Source organism: Phacochoerus africanus, chromosome 9 (genome assembly GCF_016906955.1).
Source record: "Phacochoerus africanus isolate WHEZ1 chromosome 9, ROS_Pafr_v1, whole genome shotgun sequence".
Classification (NCBI taxonomy): domain Eukaryota; kingdom Metazoa; phylum Chordata; class Mammalia; order Artiodactyla; family Suidae; genus Phacochoerus; species Phacochoerus africanus.
This window is the reverse complement of record NC_062552.1, coordinates 78,465,347-78,483,973: the sequence shown is the minus strand read 5'-3', so window position 1 is coordinate 78,483,973 and position 18,627 is coordinate 78,465,347. Positions and strand designations below refer to the sequence as shown.

General features: G+C 40.7%; 2 gene segments (V, D, J or C); both read left to right on the top strand.

Moving 5' to 3' along the window:
* Nucleotides 1-5,586, top strand: LOC125134940 (T cell receptor alpha variable 18-like). The segment is given in 4 exon segments: nt 1-201; nt 336-678; nt 3,713-3,831; nt 5,529-5,586. Coding segments are annotated over 3 exon segments (588 nt in total).
* Nucleotides 5,241-5,896, top strand: LOC125136668 (T cell receptor alpha variable 19-like). The segment is given in 2 exon segments: nt 5,241-5,292; nt 5,529-5,896. Coding segments are annotated over 2 exon segments (420 nt in total).
* The last annotated feature ends 12,731 nt before the right edge of the window (nt 5,897-18,627 follow it).

Below are 18,627 nucleotides of genomic sequence, written 5' to 3'. Positions count from 1 at the left end.
TTGGCAGCCACAAGGCAGATAGATAGATGCCTGCTCCTGTGCAGGAGGGGTCGCCGTTTCTGAGGGAGGAGTTTGTTTATAGAGGCTCTCGCTGGATTTTAGCCTTGTTAGATTCCGTATATTCCAGAGAGCAAGGACCATTTTCTTTTGTTAACATGCTTCCTGCCACTCACTCCGTTCTTGTGATCTTCTTAATCATCGGTAAGTAACAATTTTCCTAAATGCTCATGGTTTTGTATTTTCCTGTATTAATCATGGTTAATTTCTAGTTGTCCTCTCTTCCTGAACCCTCCCCTTCTGTACAACACTAATGTAACAAAGTCTTTCTTTTCTAGGAGGGACCAAGGAAGACTCAGTGAACCAGACAGAAGTCCCAGTGGTTCTTCCAGAGGAGGCACCTATGACCCTGAACTGCACTTACCAGACCACTTATTCGGACTATCTTTTCTGGTACGTCCAGTATCTCAACAAAGCTCCTCAACTCCTCCTGAAGGGGTCAACTGCAAACCCGAGGGCAGAGGAGCAAGGTTTCCAGGCCACTCTGGATACGAGTAACAAGACCTTCCACCTGCAGAAACGCTCAGTGCGAACATCAGACTCGGCTGTGTATTACTGTGCCGTGAGTGACACAGTGAGAGGGGCTGCAGGGGGAGCTGAGCACAAACCCAGAGGGCACAGGTGGGGACTGGCTGTGAGCTGCCCTGGGAGGGGGGTTCTTCTCTATCTCTGCTCTGGCATGCTGGAGGCATCCTCAGGGTACTTCCAGCTCTGATGCTCAGAGCCAGGATCCTTGGAATTCTTGGATTGCTGGACAGAGAGGACTCTAGGCCAGGGCAGTTTAAGAGGAACCTAAGAGCTCGTCTCAGAAATGCCTCTCTTCTCAGCCCAGCCTCTTTCCTCCAGATGGCACAGAATTCCAAGGAAGTGACACTAGGTCTGTTCCGAGACATACATGCTGAAATATTCCACAAGCTGTTAAGGAAAATGCCCATGGCACATAGTTCATTGACAAATGTGTGTGACCTTGAAGCTAGTGCTTGTATTTTACAGTTCAGACCAGGATTGGGTGTTTGGCCGAGTTTCACCAGCCAGAGCATAGGATCTGTTTTATTTACCTGCTCCTCACTTCACTGAAAGCAATTCGAGATAGGAATCCTGTCTGCTTTTGATATATGTGTTTCTTCCAGAGGGTTCCACATTGTGGCTAACTCTGTAAATCCCAAATGAATGCTTGAGCTTAGGGATTCCTGATCTTGCACAATGGTTTAGGAGTAACGGGAGCTCACGTTGTGGCCTAGGGGAAGTGAATCTGATTAGTATCCACGAGGATGTGGGCTCGACCCCTGGACTCACTCAGTGGGTTCAGGATCCTCATTGCCTTGAGCTGTGGTGTAGGTCTCAGACATGGCTCGGATCCTGCATTGCTGTGGCTGTTGGTGTACACCTGCAGGAGCAGCTCTGATTCAAACCCTGCCTGGGAACTTCCATATGCTGCAGGTGTAGCCCTAAACAAAAGCTCGCTCTCTCTCTATCTATCTATCTATCTATCTATCTATCTATCTATCTATCTAGTTTAAGAGCAATGAGTAGATCTGTTTAGCCTGAGAATCTTGCCAGCATGACAACCCTACCTAAGACCCTCATGTTAGAACTAAAACAAAGTTAATTTTAACTGGTGAAAAATCTAGGTAGGTGAAGATTCATCATTTGACAAAGATGCTTCTTACGTTCAACTGTTCTGCTCACAGCCATTGTTCTTCAATTGCCAGTGCTGCCCTGAGAGCCTGTGTAAGGCAACATCACAGCTCTCTGCAGCAACCAAGACTGAAGCCTTAAAATAATTGGAGCAAAGAACAACTTTTGTTTGTTTGTTTGTTCTTTGGCCATTCCCGCAGCTTGTCGAAGTTCCCAGACCAGGGGTGGATCCTGTGCCATAGCAGTGACCCAGGCCACTGCACTGATAATGCTGGATCCTTACCCTGCTACACCACAAGAGAACTCCGAGAAAGGAAGAATGTTTTGATTTCTTATTTTAATACAACAGGACTTTGCGTAAAGTAAACTTAATCCTAGAGAAATAACAAGCTATGAAAATGACCCTGTTGAATCTTCTCTTTGTTTCATTTGCATAAATAATTACACAGGAAACTAGACAAACAAGCTAACAGACATGGAGCAAACAGTGCTTGCCTTAGAAATTCCTGAATTCCCTCATAAGACAAGTAAACAAGGGACAGATAAATACCATGCACATACCCCTGGAATGAAGAGATCCTGGCTAATACTTTTAAGCATCTAAACCTGACTTTCTATAAGAAAATACCTAGTTGACTAGAAACAAGCTATGAGAAGTAAATAGTTGGTTTTCTAGACCTAGTTGCCTAATAAGGTTACCTATCCTTCACAAGGCTAGATGTGTAAGGCTGCTGTCATCCAGGTGTGGTCCAGGGATCCCAAAAGAGACCCTTTCAAGGCATCTCATCAGACTCAGTGATTTTCCCCTTTTTTGTTGCAGATAAATCCTCAGGTAAACACTCAAAGTAACCCCAAGCTCTCCTCTCTCTTTCCTTCTCTCTGTATTTACCCCTCCTCTCTGGTCCCCTGGTCCACAAATTTTCTTCATGACCCCCAAATGCCTACCTTGTCTCAATCTCACAGTGAGACAACTGGGCTCTTTCTGGGAAATCCTTCCTGCACTGGTGCCTAGAGTCTGCCTCCACGATGTAAATTGGACAATGTTCTGGCTCATCTCATCTGTTTCCTTCTCTCATGCTTTGTTAGTCCAATGTCCAAAAATTGTTCCATTTATCTTGTCCAGTTTTCTAGTTGGAAGGTCAAGTCTACCTTTATCAGTGAAGCAGAAGTCACAATAACTTATTTTTATTGTGCTTTACAGATAGATCATTCCATGTAATGGGGGGAGGGAAATCTTATCATTCATCCCCAAATTATTTGAGAATCCAGTTACATAATGTTAATTGAGGGATGAATAGAGATAATTCAGGTAAAGGACTGGAGGAAAGTAGGGAGCATTTTCTATGCAGAGGGATCCTTCACTGACCCATGGGAATCATGGTGACATTGGCAGGGAAGACCTCTGACTCTTCCACTTAAAGTTGTGTCTGGGATTATTTGGAAACCCATAGATACCTGAACGATGCATAAAATGATAGAAGTAGTAACTGAATGTTTCACTAAGCATACTTGTTTTTAGGACTCTCTTCTTAAGAGTCTGTCTCATTCTCTTTTATCTCTCAGGCTATTATTACAGGGAGGAGTAGGGCAGGCATGGGTGTGGTGCAATTTGTAAAATGGCCAACAGGGGGCAGGGCTTCCTTCAGATGTGGTTCCCGTTTTTCTTTAGGTGCTGCTGGTTTGACTTGCCTACTTTGCAGGCACAAGAAGAGTTTACTGTGGCTGTGCAAAAAGGAGCTCTTAGTTTCTGAGTGAGGATTTTCTATAATATCCACCAGGAGACTATACTTATTAGACATGGTGTATTCTGGGGAGAAAGTATCATTTACTTTTGCCAACATGCTTTCTGTCACTCACTCGCTTCTTATGATCTTCTTAGTATTCAGTAAGTAATATTTTATCCTAAATGTTAATGATTTTTTACTTTTCTATAATCATAGTTAGATTTTAGTTGTCCTCTATGGTTGAAACCTCTCCTTCTGTACATTTCTAACGTAACAAAGTGATTCTTTTCTAGGAGGGACCAGCGGAGACTCAGTGAACCAGACAGAAGTCCCAGTGATTCTTTCAGGAGGAGGCTACTATGATCCTGAACTGCACTTACCAGACCACCTATTCAGATTTCTATGTTTTCTGGTACGTTCAGTATCTCAACCAAGCTCCTCAGTTCCTCCTGAAGGGGTCAACCGCAAACCTGAGGGGAGAGCATCACGGTTTTCAGGCCACTGTTGTTAAGAGTGACAGGACCTTCCACCTGCAGAAACGCTCAGTGCAAACATCAGACTCGGCTGTGTACTACTGTGCCCTGAGGGACACAGTGAGAAGGGCTTCAGGGGGAGCCGAGCACAAACCCAAGGGGAGCAGAAGGGCTGAAGTTAGCAGCCTCAGGAGTGAGAATTACATTTGCTTCTTGGGCAGGGTTGACTTTAGAGTTTTTCTGGAAAATGAACCAAAACTCAGGGCTAATTCCTAGGAACCTAGGTGGTTGGCAGTTGCTCTGCAGGTCGCATCTTCAAGAAAACCCAAGCTCTGATTCCCGGCAGTGCCCATGTTCCACCAGAAGGACTCCTCTCTTTTCCAGACTGACTTTTATCAAATTCTGTTGTCTCCAAATGTAACCTGGACGTTAGATGTCATGAAATTAATATACTCATTTAGGGGAGAGAAAAGAAATAGGTGATAAACAACTGCATGAGATAAATCACAATCATAAACCAGCACATGGAGGCCAAGCAAATCAGATGCCGACTTCCATGTGGCCAAGACATAAAGCCATTGAGGTACTGGTCCCAGTGAAAGCCTTTGAGCCAGAGCTTCTACCACAGTGGGACGAAAAGGCATTTGAAAAATTTGAATTGCTGTATTTTTGACCTAAGGGAATAAGAACGCACAGTCTGGTGAGTTTGTACTCTTTTGGGCTCTAGATTCAATATTTGAAAGCAAGATTTTTCTAGCTAGATTATTGATTGCTGTTAGACATGTACAGCTGGACCCATTTTGTCCATCAGGAAACTTGCTGTGATAGCATTAAGCAGCCAAAGAACTTTATCTGCTATAAATTTCCCCAGGAACCAATGCCTTGGAGTGTAGGAAGAAAATTATGATGATTGAGAGTGAATTGTTTTATCTTCCTGTCTGGAAGAAAAATCTGTGAGCTTATTTTACTATAGATTTTGGCTGCAGACCGAAAAAAAAATGCCAGACAAAAATGTGGATGACAATTTGTTCTCAGAGGTCGCTATAATCATAATAAATAGTATTCATCATGAAACTTTTTAAGTCCAATATGGCAAATGGTTGCAGCCCTGATACAACTGTTAATTTAATTACAAGTCTCAGAAGGCAGGTTAGAATCACCAACCAAGTCACCGAGCCATGACATGACACAGGCAACCTGTTGTCACCAAGTTCCATTTCCTGTTCTGGTGCAGAAGCATTTCACTGTGCAGCAATTGGATATGTGCTCCGTCAGATACAGGGCAGACACTTAGACCTGAATTTGAGACAGAGCACAGCACATTTCACTCAGAGGAAGAGCTGTCAACATGCAGCTCCCTGACCTGCTGCTGAGAGTTTTCATAGCCTCTGCCTGCCTCGGTAAGGCTGGTAAAGATGGTCACAACAGATTCAGCTCCGCTCAGCCCCATGTTTGGGGGTAGAGCAGGTTATTATAGTCTGGTGGGTTTAGGAGGGTTAATGGGCAGGGGAATCGGAACTCTTTAGTCGTGGCATTTACTCCTTGCAGCTCTTGCAGCCTTTGGGTACCACCAGGAGAATCAGCCTAATTCATTATTTCTCTCTCTCTCTCTCTCTCTCTCTCGTCTGTCTTCTAGGATCCATCAAGGCCCAGAACGTGACTCAAGATCAGCCAGAAATGTCTGTGCTGGAGAAGGAGGCTGTAACTTTGGACTGTGCATACAAGGGTAGTAGTTATAGTTATTATTTATTCTGGTACAAACAACCACCAAGTGGGGAAATGATTTTCCTACTTCATCAGGAGTCTTACAATGAGCTAAATAAAACAGAAGGTCGATATTTTTTGAACTTCCGGAAGAAAGTCAGTTCCATCAGCTTCACCATCTCAGCCTCACAACTCGAGGACTCAGCAGTGTATTTCTGCGCTCTGAGAGACCACAGTGATGCGGGTGCCTGTGGGAGCTCAATAGAAACCTCAGATCTCAACCTGACTCCCCAGCTATGAACACCTGGTGGAGAATCTCCGTGAGGACAGAAGGCAGGGGCTCTGTCAGCTGGGGAAGGAGGATGAGAAGTGGAAATTTCACTCTAAGGGAAATGCCCTCTTTCTGGCTCAGAGAACTTAGCTAACAGTGTTATTCATCTGAAGCATCTTTAGCTGCAGTTCTTTTCCTTGAAGTAGATCATGCAGCAAGATAATCTTTAAAATGTTGTGGTGATTACATCTTAATGTAAGAGACTTGGCTTTAAAAAAAAATTCAGTAATACTTAGCCAAATCTGCACCTGAATTGTTAGACTTTTAAGTTCACCGCACAGATATTTTATTCATTTCTAAGTCTGACCACTGTGTTAGTTCTGAAATATCTCTGAAATGGCTCTTCTTGGATCCTCATGAATGACTAGGAATGATGTACAGAGAATCAGTGTCACCACAAGTCTTGACACTAAGGTAAAATGAAGCTTTTTAGTTTGCTCAGAACTAACCTCACCACCTGATCACATTCTCTATATGTAACGACAAAATTATGCATGTTTAAGGTAGAAAAAAGTGACTAGCCAAAGAAGGAATGCTAAAACAAAACAACTCAAAAATTCTACCAGTCAGGAAAAACTCTCTTATAGAATCATATCTTATAGGATGTCTTATATTCTGTATTTTGACCCAATGGGACACGAAGTAACTATTGTCACAACATTATTTACAGATCAACATCACACATTCTAATGGTAATATTCCAATGTATGATTTTATAATACTTTTTGGGTGAATTCCATCTTACTAAATTTTTATTTATTTTCTTTTTAGGGCTGCACCTATGGCACATAGAAGTTCCTGGGCCGGGGGTCGAATCAGAGCTGCAGCTGCTAGCCTACACCACAGCCACAGTAAAGAGGGATCCAAGCTGCATCTGCAACCTACACCACAGCCCGTGGCAACTCCAGATCCTTAACCCACTGAGCGAGGCCAAGGATCAAACCCACATCCTCATGGACAGTAGTCGGGTTCCTTATCACTGAGCTACAATGGGAACTCCCATCTCACTAGCTTTTTAGATTGTTTTACTCACAGGTAACAATGCTGACAGGAACACACATGTGTTTGATGATCGCCTTGATAATCCCCAGGAGTTGAATAGGAGTTTCCCTTTAAGCCTTTCAGGTATGGGCCCCCTGATCATCTCTGGGACCCTGGAGCAGAGCACATTTTCACTTTGCAACTACTAAACACTCATATTTGCCCTGATCCACAAAGTTCTCTTATATGAAGGCTTTTCTCTATTCTTTAGCTCCTAATGACTCCAGATGGCTTCAGTTTCAGGCAATTCTACACCACAGATGTGCAGACTAGCTGTCATTATAACATCCAAAAAAGGGAATGTCTCTGTGCTATTGTTGGATTATACCAGGTGAAAATTAACCTCGTGAACTTGTTTTTATCTGGAATTCCCAAAAGAAAGACATCTACCTTGTGTGGGATTTTCTTTCCCCATGGTACAAGTAGCAATATCCCAATACAGAACAACTTTCCAGAAAAGAAAGTGTGTGTGTGGATGTGTGTGCATATGAGAGAGAGAGAGAAACAATAAAATTATGTAGCCAGTTATCAAGTAATTAACTAGTAAAACAGATAATTTTGTAAAGTATGGTGGAAGATAGTAAGTAGAGTCCTCCAGAAACAACTTTTAATGAAGAACATAGGTACAAGTAGTATATAAGGGAATAAATCAAGGATTTGACACAAGAAAAATGTATCCTAGAATCTGGTGCAGGAGAAAGTATTGGTGAGAAATAGTCAAAAGAATCTTCCTAACTTTATTTGGCAAAAAATATAAAATATCAGACCCAAAATATTCAATGGCCTATCTTGTTCAAAAAGTATTTCAATTTATTTGTGCTTTTAAAGTGTGAGGACTCTTCTAGGACATTTTGGAGAAGATTGCATAACAGCTCCAACTGAAGCCACTGTAAAATCTTGGTCTCTAATCTCTACTTAATCCCTGATATCACCAAATGATACCCTGTTTCCTTAACCAATGAGTTCTCTTATCATAACACTTATTCAAAAAGTTCTCGATTGTCTCACAACTCTAATTCTTCTAATATCTCCATCAGATTATTTTGCCAACAAGTGAATGAATGCCATCTGGGAAAGAATGCCTTCACAGTGTGCGTGTAACTGATTTTCTGCCTCCTTTGAGGTCACCTGACCTGACCTCTTTGTGGTTTCAGTACTTACATTTATGCTTCAAAGATAAAGAGGTTTTTTGCTTTTACTTTTTTGCCCTTTAGGGCCACACATATGGAAGTTCCCAGGCTAGGGGTCAAATTGGAGCTGCAGCTGCCGGCCTACCCACAACTGCAGCAAAGCAGAATCGAGTGTGTCTGCAACCTACACCACAGATCACAGCAAAGCCAGATCCTTAACCCATCGAGTGAGGCCACGGATTGAACCTGAATCCCCATGCATATTAGTCGGGTTTATTACCACTGAGCCACAAGACAGGAACTCCTAAAGAGGAGCTTTTAGGTGTTATTCTGTACTAAGCTCTTATCCAAATTGACCTTAGCAGGACATCCAGGGTATTTCTAGATTATTCATTGCAAATAAACCAGAATTTATGGACACAGGATACATCCGATTGGAAATGGAAGTCAATAAATGTAGTATCTCTAGGTACTGTGATTAGCAAAGGTATAAAACTTAGAAGACCTCAAACCTAAATGACTTCCTGTTGCAACCTGTATTGCTACAGTTGATGCTTGTCACTGCACCTCACATCTTTCCTGGTATTGAATAAGGGACTTTGAGAAGCTTAATTTGAAAGATGTAGGAATTCCCAGACATGGGAGCTGGGTCTGCTGTTTTTTTCTTGCTTGTGGTTTTGCTCTCTAGAAGCCCCTTCTATCCCCTTCTGGCCACTACCATCCTTCCAAGGAAACCACAATCCCACAGACAGATTGGTTTTGTCTGTTTTTGAACATTACACAGATAGAATAATATGGTTTGGATTTTTTTCTGTCTGGATTCTTCTCTTAACATCATATTTCAACTCATGTATGTTGTGTACCGTTTAGCTTCCCTAGTGTTATTGCTGTGTGCATATATCCCAGTTTATTTAGCCATAAACTTAAATGGTTCCTTGGATTTTTTCCAGTCAATAGCATTATTATGAATATTCTTTGGTGAACAGATTTACACACTGCTATTGGGAATATATGTTAGAATTTCTGAATTAAAGGGTATGCTTATATCTGGCTTTAGTTCCTCCACCAGTTAAACCCTCCAAGAGTGCTAATGACCTCTGTGTTGTAAGTCAACAGAAATTTGCTGTTCTGATCAGAGCTGACCTTTAGAAAGTTTTGACACATGAATTGAGACTATTTTGCTTTAAACCCTCACTTCCTTAGGATTCTCTGACAAAACTCTCTGAGATTTGTACCTACTTCTTGGGCTGTTTCCTCTTTGAGTCTTGCAAACACTTTCATCTCCCTTCCAGTCATTAACTGTTAGAAATCTGCAAGGTTTAGCCTTAGGCTATCTCTTCTCCTTATGTTTCTCTCCCCTGCTCCATCTCTCTCACACACACACATTTTACTCATGCTATATGCCTCTGTACCAGGCCTCACCATCACTTTTTCTAGCCTTTTGCTCAATTTAAAGAGTACGAGTCACTTTTCTGTCATGTATATACAGAGATAAAAATAACAGAATAATCAGAATTCTGAGCATAAACATAGCAAAGGGAGAGAAATTGCCATTGCAACCTAGTGTGACCCTCTAAATCCTCCAAGCTTCAAAGGACTCATTTCAAACTCTTGAGCCAATCTTTTGAATCTCTTGTAAGTTGTCTTGAGGAGGATTGAAAAAGCCACACCACTACAGCTTCACTTCAATTCTAACTCTTTAATGAATCATCATTTTTCTCATGTATCATTACTGTGGCTAATAGGCTAAGGAAAGTAAAAAAAAAAAAAATGGGCGTCATACATATTTTATGAGTGTCCCCAAGCATGTATGGTGGGCTCTCTCCATGTGTTCTCATACATTGAAGGCTCTCTTCAAAGTCCAAGACAAAAGGAAATTTTGTGATCAATATGCTTTTAATATCCTACATTGATGTCTATACTTATATATAGACTTTAAAAATGCCTGTTATGTTTGTAACTATGAACTCCACAGGGCCAGAAAATGTTTGTGTTATTGTATATCATGGACTTCATAGCCCACTGTGGTTGAACATTATTTGCTGATGGATGAAGAATAAATGAATCAATACCATCAAAAGATACAGAGCTTTTACCCTATGGTTGCTGTTGGATGATTATTTATCAGTCACTTCTTGTATTTGTCCATTTCTCACCACTGTGAGAATTCTTCTGTTTGTGTGTGCCGTAAATCCCCTTTCTGTTTGTACAGATTTCCCATATGGCACTATTTCCATGTTTGCAATTGGATGGAGATGTCTCCTCCTGTTGGCATAGACAGAGCCATCTTCTTTACCTGGGTGAGTCTATAGGAAGGTATATATCTAACTCATTTTCTTGTGGATTTGGAAGTCCCTCTTACTGGTGATTCTTCATTCCAGCCTGTGATAATGTCCCCCTGTATTATCTCTTTTCTGATTTCATCTCTAGAGTTTTTATTGTAGAATTTCAAGCTCAAGTATTTACTTGCAGTGGCTAGAGAGATGAGTCCTTTCAAGCTAAGGGTGGTCATGCGCAGGGAGTGGGGAAGAGGTCCAGGCAGAAAGAAAATCACAATTAATTTAGCTCTCTTTGAGTCCTGGTACTTTTCCTTTCCATCCTAGTTTCTGGGGTGCAAGGGAAATGACCTCTGTACTGTAGGTGTTCCCCATACCGTAAATGTCACCCATGATCCAATCAGAAGGTATCGAATATCTGCTACCATTTATCTTTTCTGTTGCCATGACTTGCTCTGTTTCTTGGCATCTTTCAAGTCTAGTGACCTAGATTTGGGGTAGAACTCCTACCATGGGGAGTCCTAGCCTAAGACAAGAAAAATGAACCTGTTTTGCCTATTTCCTGATTCTGGTCCCAAGGGCTGAAGTATACCACTCATGAACCCTTTTAAGCTCCTGGATTCTCAGTCCTTAAGAAAACTTTCAGCAAGTATTCTCCTCAATTGTAATGTTGATTTTTCCAGAATCTTCCCATGAGAGCAGAATCAAGACTCTGCCCTGGGGAGAGTAGGAAGGAAATGAACTACATCCTTGGGGAAGTGAACTAGTTGACCTTGGAACAGTGACTGAAAAAAAGGTAGATGGAAGCATGCAATTTTAGCAATAAGTAAGAACAAAAAGAGGTAATTTTCATTCTTGGGACAATTTGTAGAGAATAGCCTCTCTGTAAGAAACACATGCTCAGCTATAGGAAAGAAGTTATGGACAAGGAAGGAGAATCTTTTATTTCAGTTTGTTGACTTAAAGATGGATAGGCATTTTTCTCAGAGAATTTTAAAATTTAAAAGAATGTGAATGTTAGGAAAGGTTACAGTTACCCTTGATCATATGATAGATGTAACCATTTTCCAGATTGATACTAGAAAATGTTGCCTTGTAATACACGACAGTGGATTCCAGAGGCTGATAAGTTGGGAAGGGGTTTGGTTTGGGTATTATATTTTGAACTTTACTTTTATGTAGAGAAATCACAGTAAGTAGAAAAAGGGAAACTCACAGGCTCAAAGTATAAAAGGTTTTCTCACTCGGCTATGAGAAGTCCTCTGCCTACATGATAGTTATGCTGCTTTGAGCTATTTATTTGATAATTGCAAATAGGGAAAGTTTATGACAGAAATAATGACACATTCCTCTTTTTAAAGAAATCTTTAATTTACACATTATAATTCTTTAAAATTACAAATCTTTAAAAATATACATTATATTTTTAATTATACATTTTAATTATAAACCTTTTAAAATATGCATTTCTGAAGTTCCGTTTGTGGGTCAGCTGTTAAGGACACAACATAGTATCTGTGAGGATGCAAGTTCAAGCCCTGGCTTTGCTCAGTGGGTTAAGGATCCGGCGTTGCCGTGAGCTGTGGTAGGCCGGCAGCTGTAGCTCTAGTTTGACCCCTAGTCTGGGAACCTCCATATCCATGGGTCCGGCCCTAAAAAGCAAAGAAAATCCTAAAAAGCAAAGAAAATCAATCTAGATATCCTCTTTCGCTAAAGAGGATATCTGGATTGCAAATCAGCACATGAAAATATGTTCAGCATCATTAGCTGTCAGAGAAATGCAAATAAAAACCACACTGAAATATTAGTACCCAACTCTTAGTGGGGATAAAATAAAAAATAACGATAACGCCAAATTCTGGCAAACACATGGGGAAACTGGATCACTCACAAAATGATACAGGCACTCTGAAAAATAGTTTGGCAGTTTCATTATATTCACATAAAAACCTGTATCTGAATATTCATGACACCTTTTTTTTTTTCATAGCAGCCAAAATATGAAAACAACCCAAAGGTCCCTTGGTGAGGCATGGGTTAAGCAATCTGTGGCATATCATACCACAGAAAACTATTCAGAAATAAAACGAAAAAAAAGCAGATTGTCTACACTCCAAAACTTGGATAGATCTCATGCTTTCATTACTTATACTGAGTGAAAAAAACTCAATGTTACTTCTATATAATGCCATTTATAGAACATTATTAAAATAATGAAATTGTAGTGTTGAAGAATAGATTGTCAGGGGTTAACCTACTGGGGGGGATGGGTGTGGCTACAGAGGGCTGGCGTGAGGAGACCTTGTGGTGATGAAACATTTGTGGCTCTTGATTGTGGTGGTGAACCTATGTGTGTGGTGTACATGCAGGCATGAATCTAAACATGTGTAAAATTGCATAGAACTACACACACACACACACACACACACACACACACACACACACACACACACTGACTACATGCAAAACTGGGAACTTCTAGATAAGCCCTGTGGGTTGTACCAATGTTCATTTCCTGGTTTAGATGCCCCTGGAGGAGACCAGGTAAAAAGTACACAGCACTTCCCTGTTATGTTTTCTAAAACTTCCATGTGCACAGGAATGCACATGCTTCTCTGAAATAAGTTTTTTTTTGTTTGTTTTTGGCCTTGCCCATGGCATGTGGAAGTTCTGGAGCCAGGGATTAAACCCGCACCACAGCTGCGACCAAAGCCATAGCAGTAACAAGGCCAGATCCTTAACCAACTGCACCACCAGGGAACTCCTGAAATAAGTTTTTTTTTTTTCATTCTCTTATAATAGTCTGGTTCCATGTCTGTAAGTGAATCTTTCCCATTTTAATACCGTGTTCTTGAAGCTCACATCTCCACCAGTGCCCATTTATACATTTCTCTTGTTCCTAATAATCACATTAGCTGACTGTCTGTACTTACCATCTCCTTTTTCTCCCTCCTTGAACCTGGCCTCTGTGAGCATCATTCCAAGAAAAGCGCTCACTTAGCTCCAGTGGCTTTATTAGTGATAAAGCCAAAGTTTATCTTTCAGCACCACCTTGTCTGAGATTCTCAGCACTTTCTCTTCTCTTCTTTTTAAAAATAAATTTTCTTTTTATCAAAATAATACTTTCATATATTTACAAAATCAAATAGCACTTGCTTTTTGTTTCCTTCCTCCACGCATTCCAGTCCTGCCTCCCCAATAGAACTGCTTTTCATCCTCAGGTGATGGCTTGGACTAATTTTTTTTTTTCCCTTGGCTTCAACCATGGCATGCAGCAGTTCCTGGACCAGGGGTCAAACTGCATCACAGTAGTGACCAAAACTACAGCAGTGACAACACTGGATCCTTAACCTGCTGTGCCACAAGAGCACTCCCTGCTGGTACTCTTACCTTAATATTTAAAATATTAAATATTTCAAATTACTGAGTCTTCGCTGTTTCTTCTCTCTTTTTTTGTCTTTTTGCCTTTTCTAGGGCCACTTGCCGTGACACATGGAAGTTCCCAGGCTAGGGGTCTAATCGGAGCTGTAGCTGCCGGCCTACACCAGAGCCACAGCAACTCGGGTTCTGAGCCTCGTCTGCGACCTACTCTATAGCTCACGGCAACACCTGATCCTTAACCCAGTCAGCAAGGCCAGGGATCGAACCCGCAACCTCATGGTTCCTAGTAGGATTCATCAACCACTGCTCCATGATGGGAACTCCTCTCTCTCTCTCTCTCTCTTTGTAACTGAGATGCAGTGCATATAATAAAAACTTAAAGCTCAATGAAATTTCACACTTGTTAATGTCTATATGCAGAGTATATATTCTCATATCTGGTTTTCTTCATTTGAAACAGTATCTTTGCAGTTCATTAGTGTTGCTTTGTGTTCCCCTTGTTTGTTCTTTTTATTGATGTGTAGGCTTCCTCGGTATGAATATCTAGCAATTTATTTATCCATTCTCTTTGAAATAGACATCTGGGTTTGTTTGGATTGTTTACAGTTTGGTGCCATTATGAAAAAAGCTGTGTATCATAAAAATATTTTTTCTTTTTATGTATGGAAAACCCCAGTTCTTCCCTACTCTCTTTCTTTCCTGTGAGTCTCCTTTCCTACTCACCCAAAATACTCACACTTCTGAGACTTCTGGTCACCCAATCTGTGGAGGTTTTTCCCAGTACCAAACAGTTCCCTGCAACCCCAGCAGGGTGTCCTACCATTTAAGTTAATTCTCACCCTTTCTACCCAGAAAAGCATCAGATACCACAGGCCTCAGTCCCATGAGACTTCACCTCCCCCCCACCCCATTTCTATATTCAGTCGCAAGCCCAGGTGGTGACCTTGCCTCTGACCAACAGACTGAAGATTGAAGGTTAAAAAACAGAACCAAACTAAACCCTGGGTTTAAAGTAACTTGCTGGAGTGGCTCGCAGACCTCAGAGAAACATTTTACTTACTTTTACCTGTTTATTACCAAAGGATATAATAGAGGATACAGACAAATTCTGCGTGGAAGATGTGTGTAGGGAGTGGTGTGTAGCAAGAAATGCTGAGCTCCCATGTCCTCTCCAAGGACCATTTTCCCAGCACCTGTATGTGTTCATCAGCCCAGAAGCTCTCAGATCCCTCTCACTGGTCCTCTGTAAGTCTGGGCAGTGGACCTGGGGGAAGGGGAGACTGACCTCCCCATCCCAATTGAGGTTCTGCACTTTCACTTTGCAGTGAGCCCCACAAATGATATCGTAAATCCTACTTCACTGGCCAAGATCACCTACAAAATGTTGAATAGAATTCTTCTTATTCCCAAACCCAAGGGAAAAACTACTCATTTCAGCAGGGATTTTGATAAATATTTTTGTCTAATCTAATTATTGAGGAAGTTCCTTCAGATTTCTAATTTGCTGAGAGTTGTTTTCATGAATGTATAATGAATTACATCAACCCATCAAAATCTCTTGCCCTATAAGTTGGGATGATAATCATTAGTGCTGCAAATTAAATTGGTTTCCAAATGTTCAATCAACTTTCTAGAATAAAATGCACCAGGAATGTTGTATTATCCTTTTCGTATATTACAGCATCGCTATGCTATTATTTTGGTGAGGAATTTTGTTTCCATTTTTCTGAGTGATACAGGTATTCAACTCTTTCTTTTCAAAGTTTATGTCAGATTTTGGCATCAAGTTTGCAATGGTTCATTAGATAAGTTGCAATTCATGGCTCCTTTTATCTATGGAGGAATTTGTGTAGAGTTTTTAGTGTTTTTATTTTATTTTATTTTATTTTATTTTATTTTATTTTATTTTATTTTATTTTATTTTATTTTATTTTATTTATTTTAGTTTTCAGAAAGTTCACAGGTAAAGCCATCCAAGCAGAGAGTTTCACTTATGGGAGAAACTTAATAATTATTAAATTACAGTTTCAGTTAAGAGGTTCATGTATTTATCTCTTGTGAAAGCTGGTAAAGTATGCTTTTTATCTGCTCGTGTCTTATTATTTGCTACCTTTATGTTCTCTTAGCTCATTACTTTTTCTAGTTCTTGTCTTGAAAATTTGACCATCGATTCTCAACATTTCTTCTTTCCTAACAAGTGTATTTAAGTCCATAAACTTGCCTCTAATTAAAAATCTACCTCAACTTATGACAGGCTTACATCCTGATAAACCCATGGTAAGTTGAAAATATCTTAAATCAGAAGTGCAGTTAATATACCTAGCCTACTGAACATCATAGCTTAGCCTAGCCTACCTTAAAAGTGCTCAGAACATTACATTAGCCTGAAGTTGGACAAAGTCATCTAATACAAAGCCTATTTTATAACAAAGTGCTGACTATCTCATGTAATTTATTGAACACTGTACTTAAAGTGAAAAACAGAGTGGTTGTCTGGATACATAATGGTTGCAGGTGTGTCGGTTGTTTACCCTTGTGATTGTGTGGCTGACTGCAGCTGTGGCTGCTGCTGCTGTCCAGTATCATGAGTGCATCATACTGCATTTCACTGGCCCAGGGAAAGATCAAGTTTCAAAATATGAGTGTGTTTTGTTGTTGTTGTTGTCTTTTTAGGGCTGCACCTATGGCATATGGAAGTTCCCAGGTTAGGGGTTGACACCACAGCCATAGCAACACCAGACCTGAGTCACATCTGCAAACTACACCACAGCTCACAGCAATGGTGGATCCTTTACCCACTAAGCATGGCCAGGGATTGAACCTACATCCTCATGGATACCAGTTGGGTTCATTATCACTGAGCCATGACAGGAACTCCTGAATTTTTTACTGAATGCATGTCAGTTTCATACCATTATACAGTCAGAAAACTCTAAGTCAGGGATCTGTACTGCTTTTGCTGTATTCCACATCTGGTATATCACATAGTTGTTATTATTCAGCTAAAGTATTTGCTAGTTTCCACTTGAATTGGGAATTTTATGTCATAGGATAATATTGCCAGACACCCAAGAATGTCCAAATCCTGTCCTGCCCCCCACTAGGAAGATTCCTGAGGATGCTACAGGTTTTAGCTCAATACAAATGGAAAGTGAGGAAAGACTTTTAGCTGACTCAGCATCTTATTACTTCCACAGTGGAAAGTTGGGTTGAAGTTCAGACCCAAGTACAGTTTCCTACATCCTTCTGAATCCAGAAAAGCAAGTTCAGAATTCCTATAAGGATAAGTAGGAGAGGTAGACCATACCTTAAGTTGGCCCAATGTAGACCATGCCTCAAGCTGGCCAAAGGATGACATTTCAGGCATCCTGGGTGAAATGGAGAGAAAGGTAACCAATCACAGGGGAAAAAATTAGCTCTCTTTAGAAATGCTTATTATCACAGGTAGACAAAGACAAAAATGCAAGGGATATGAGTAGAATGAGTGGAGTCTGGAGCCCCACATTTTAAGTTAGACTAAGGACTAATCTCCTACAGATAAATTGACTCTGGATGACAGAATCAGCCCTCCTCCCCCCTCCCTTGCAGGGAGGGGAAGAGGGAGAAGGTCTGCAAAGGAGGGAAGCAGAAGTAGAAGCTTCCTGATTTAGGGAGAGAGAGACAGAGGTAGTAGTCCTATAACCACAGTATCTGGTTTTGTCAGTTTTAACCTATGGGTTTATAGCTTTGCAGTCTTCCCAATGTATTCAGGAGAAGAGATCAAAAAAGTATCATGGGATTCTTGTTTCTGCTTGACTCATTTCGTCATTTTCATCGTCACCATCATTATTTTCACTATCATTTATTGAACCCTTACCAAATGCCAAGGCCATTACTCAGCACTTTACCTATTCATTTAATAATCCAAAAACCATGAAGTAATATTCATGCATCCTTAGGTGAGGAAACTGAGGCTTAAGTATCTTTAAAGATGAAGGGCTTTCTGAGATAAAGAAAATGCTGCAGGCAATATAAAATGAGATTAACAAAATAAAAACTCAGAGTTCCCATTGTGGCTCAATGGGTTAAGGACCTGATGTAGTCTCTGCAAAGATGTGGGTTCCATCCCTGGCCCTGCTCAGTGGGTTAAGGATCCGGCTTGCAGCAAGCTGTGGCATAGGTCACAGATGCAAGTCCGATTCGAACCCTTGCCTGGGAATTTACATATGCCTCAGGGGTGGCCCTAAAAAGAAAACAAACAAACTCAGGGGTTAAGCAATTGGACAGTGTTTCTTAAATTCCTAAATTTTGCTGTACATTTAAGAATCATATGAAGAAAAAATACGTCTGATTCTGAGCTACAGATTCTAATTCCATAGGTCTGACATGAAGTTGGGATTCTGCTTTTTTTAGTGAGTTACCTGATGATTTTGGTTCAAGTGACTGGGAGATCTTGCATAGAAAAAATGCTCTAACTGGGAGATCACTGCTTTTCAGAAAGTTGGACAACACACATGTATTGTGTATTAAGTCAAGTAAGGGGTGGTTAGAGGACCTCAGAACATCTTATTCTGATTAAACAATGTCCTCTTTGGATTAAGTACAACATCTCTTTTTTAATGATAAAGAAGGTAATGACTTTCCACCAACAACGACAATAAATTTATCCATGATTTAATGAATGGTGAAATTTGGTATAAAACAGGTGCCAGTTTTTGCCATGTTAACAGAGTTAGACCTGCTGTTAGTGGAATGCTTTATGTAACTTTGGGTATTCAAAAGTGAAAAGGGGGAGTTCCCGTCGTGGCACAGTGGTTAACAAATCTGACTAGGAACCATGAGGTTGCAGGTTCGATATCTGGCCTTGCTCAGTGGGTTAGGGATCCGGCGTTG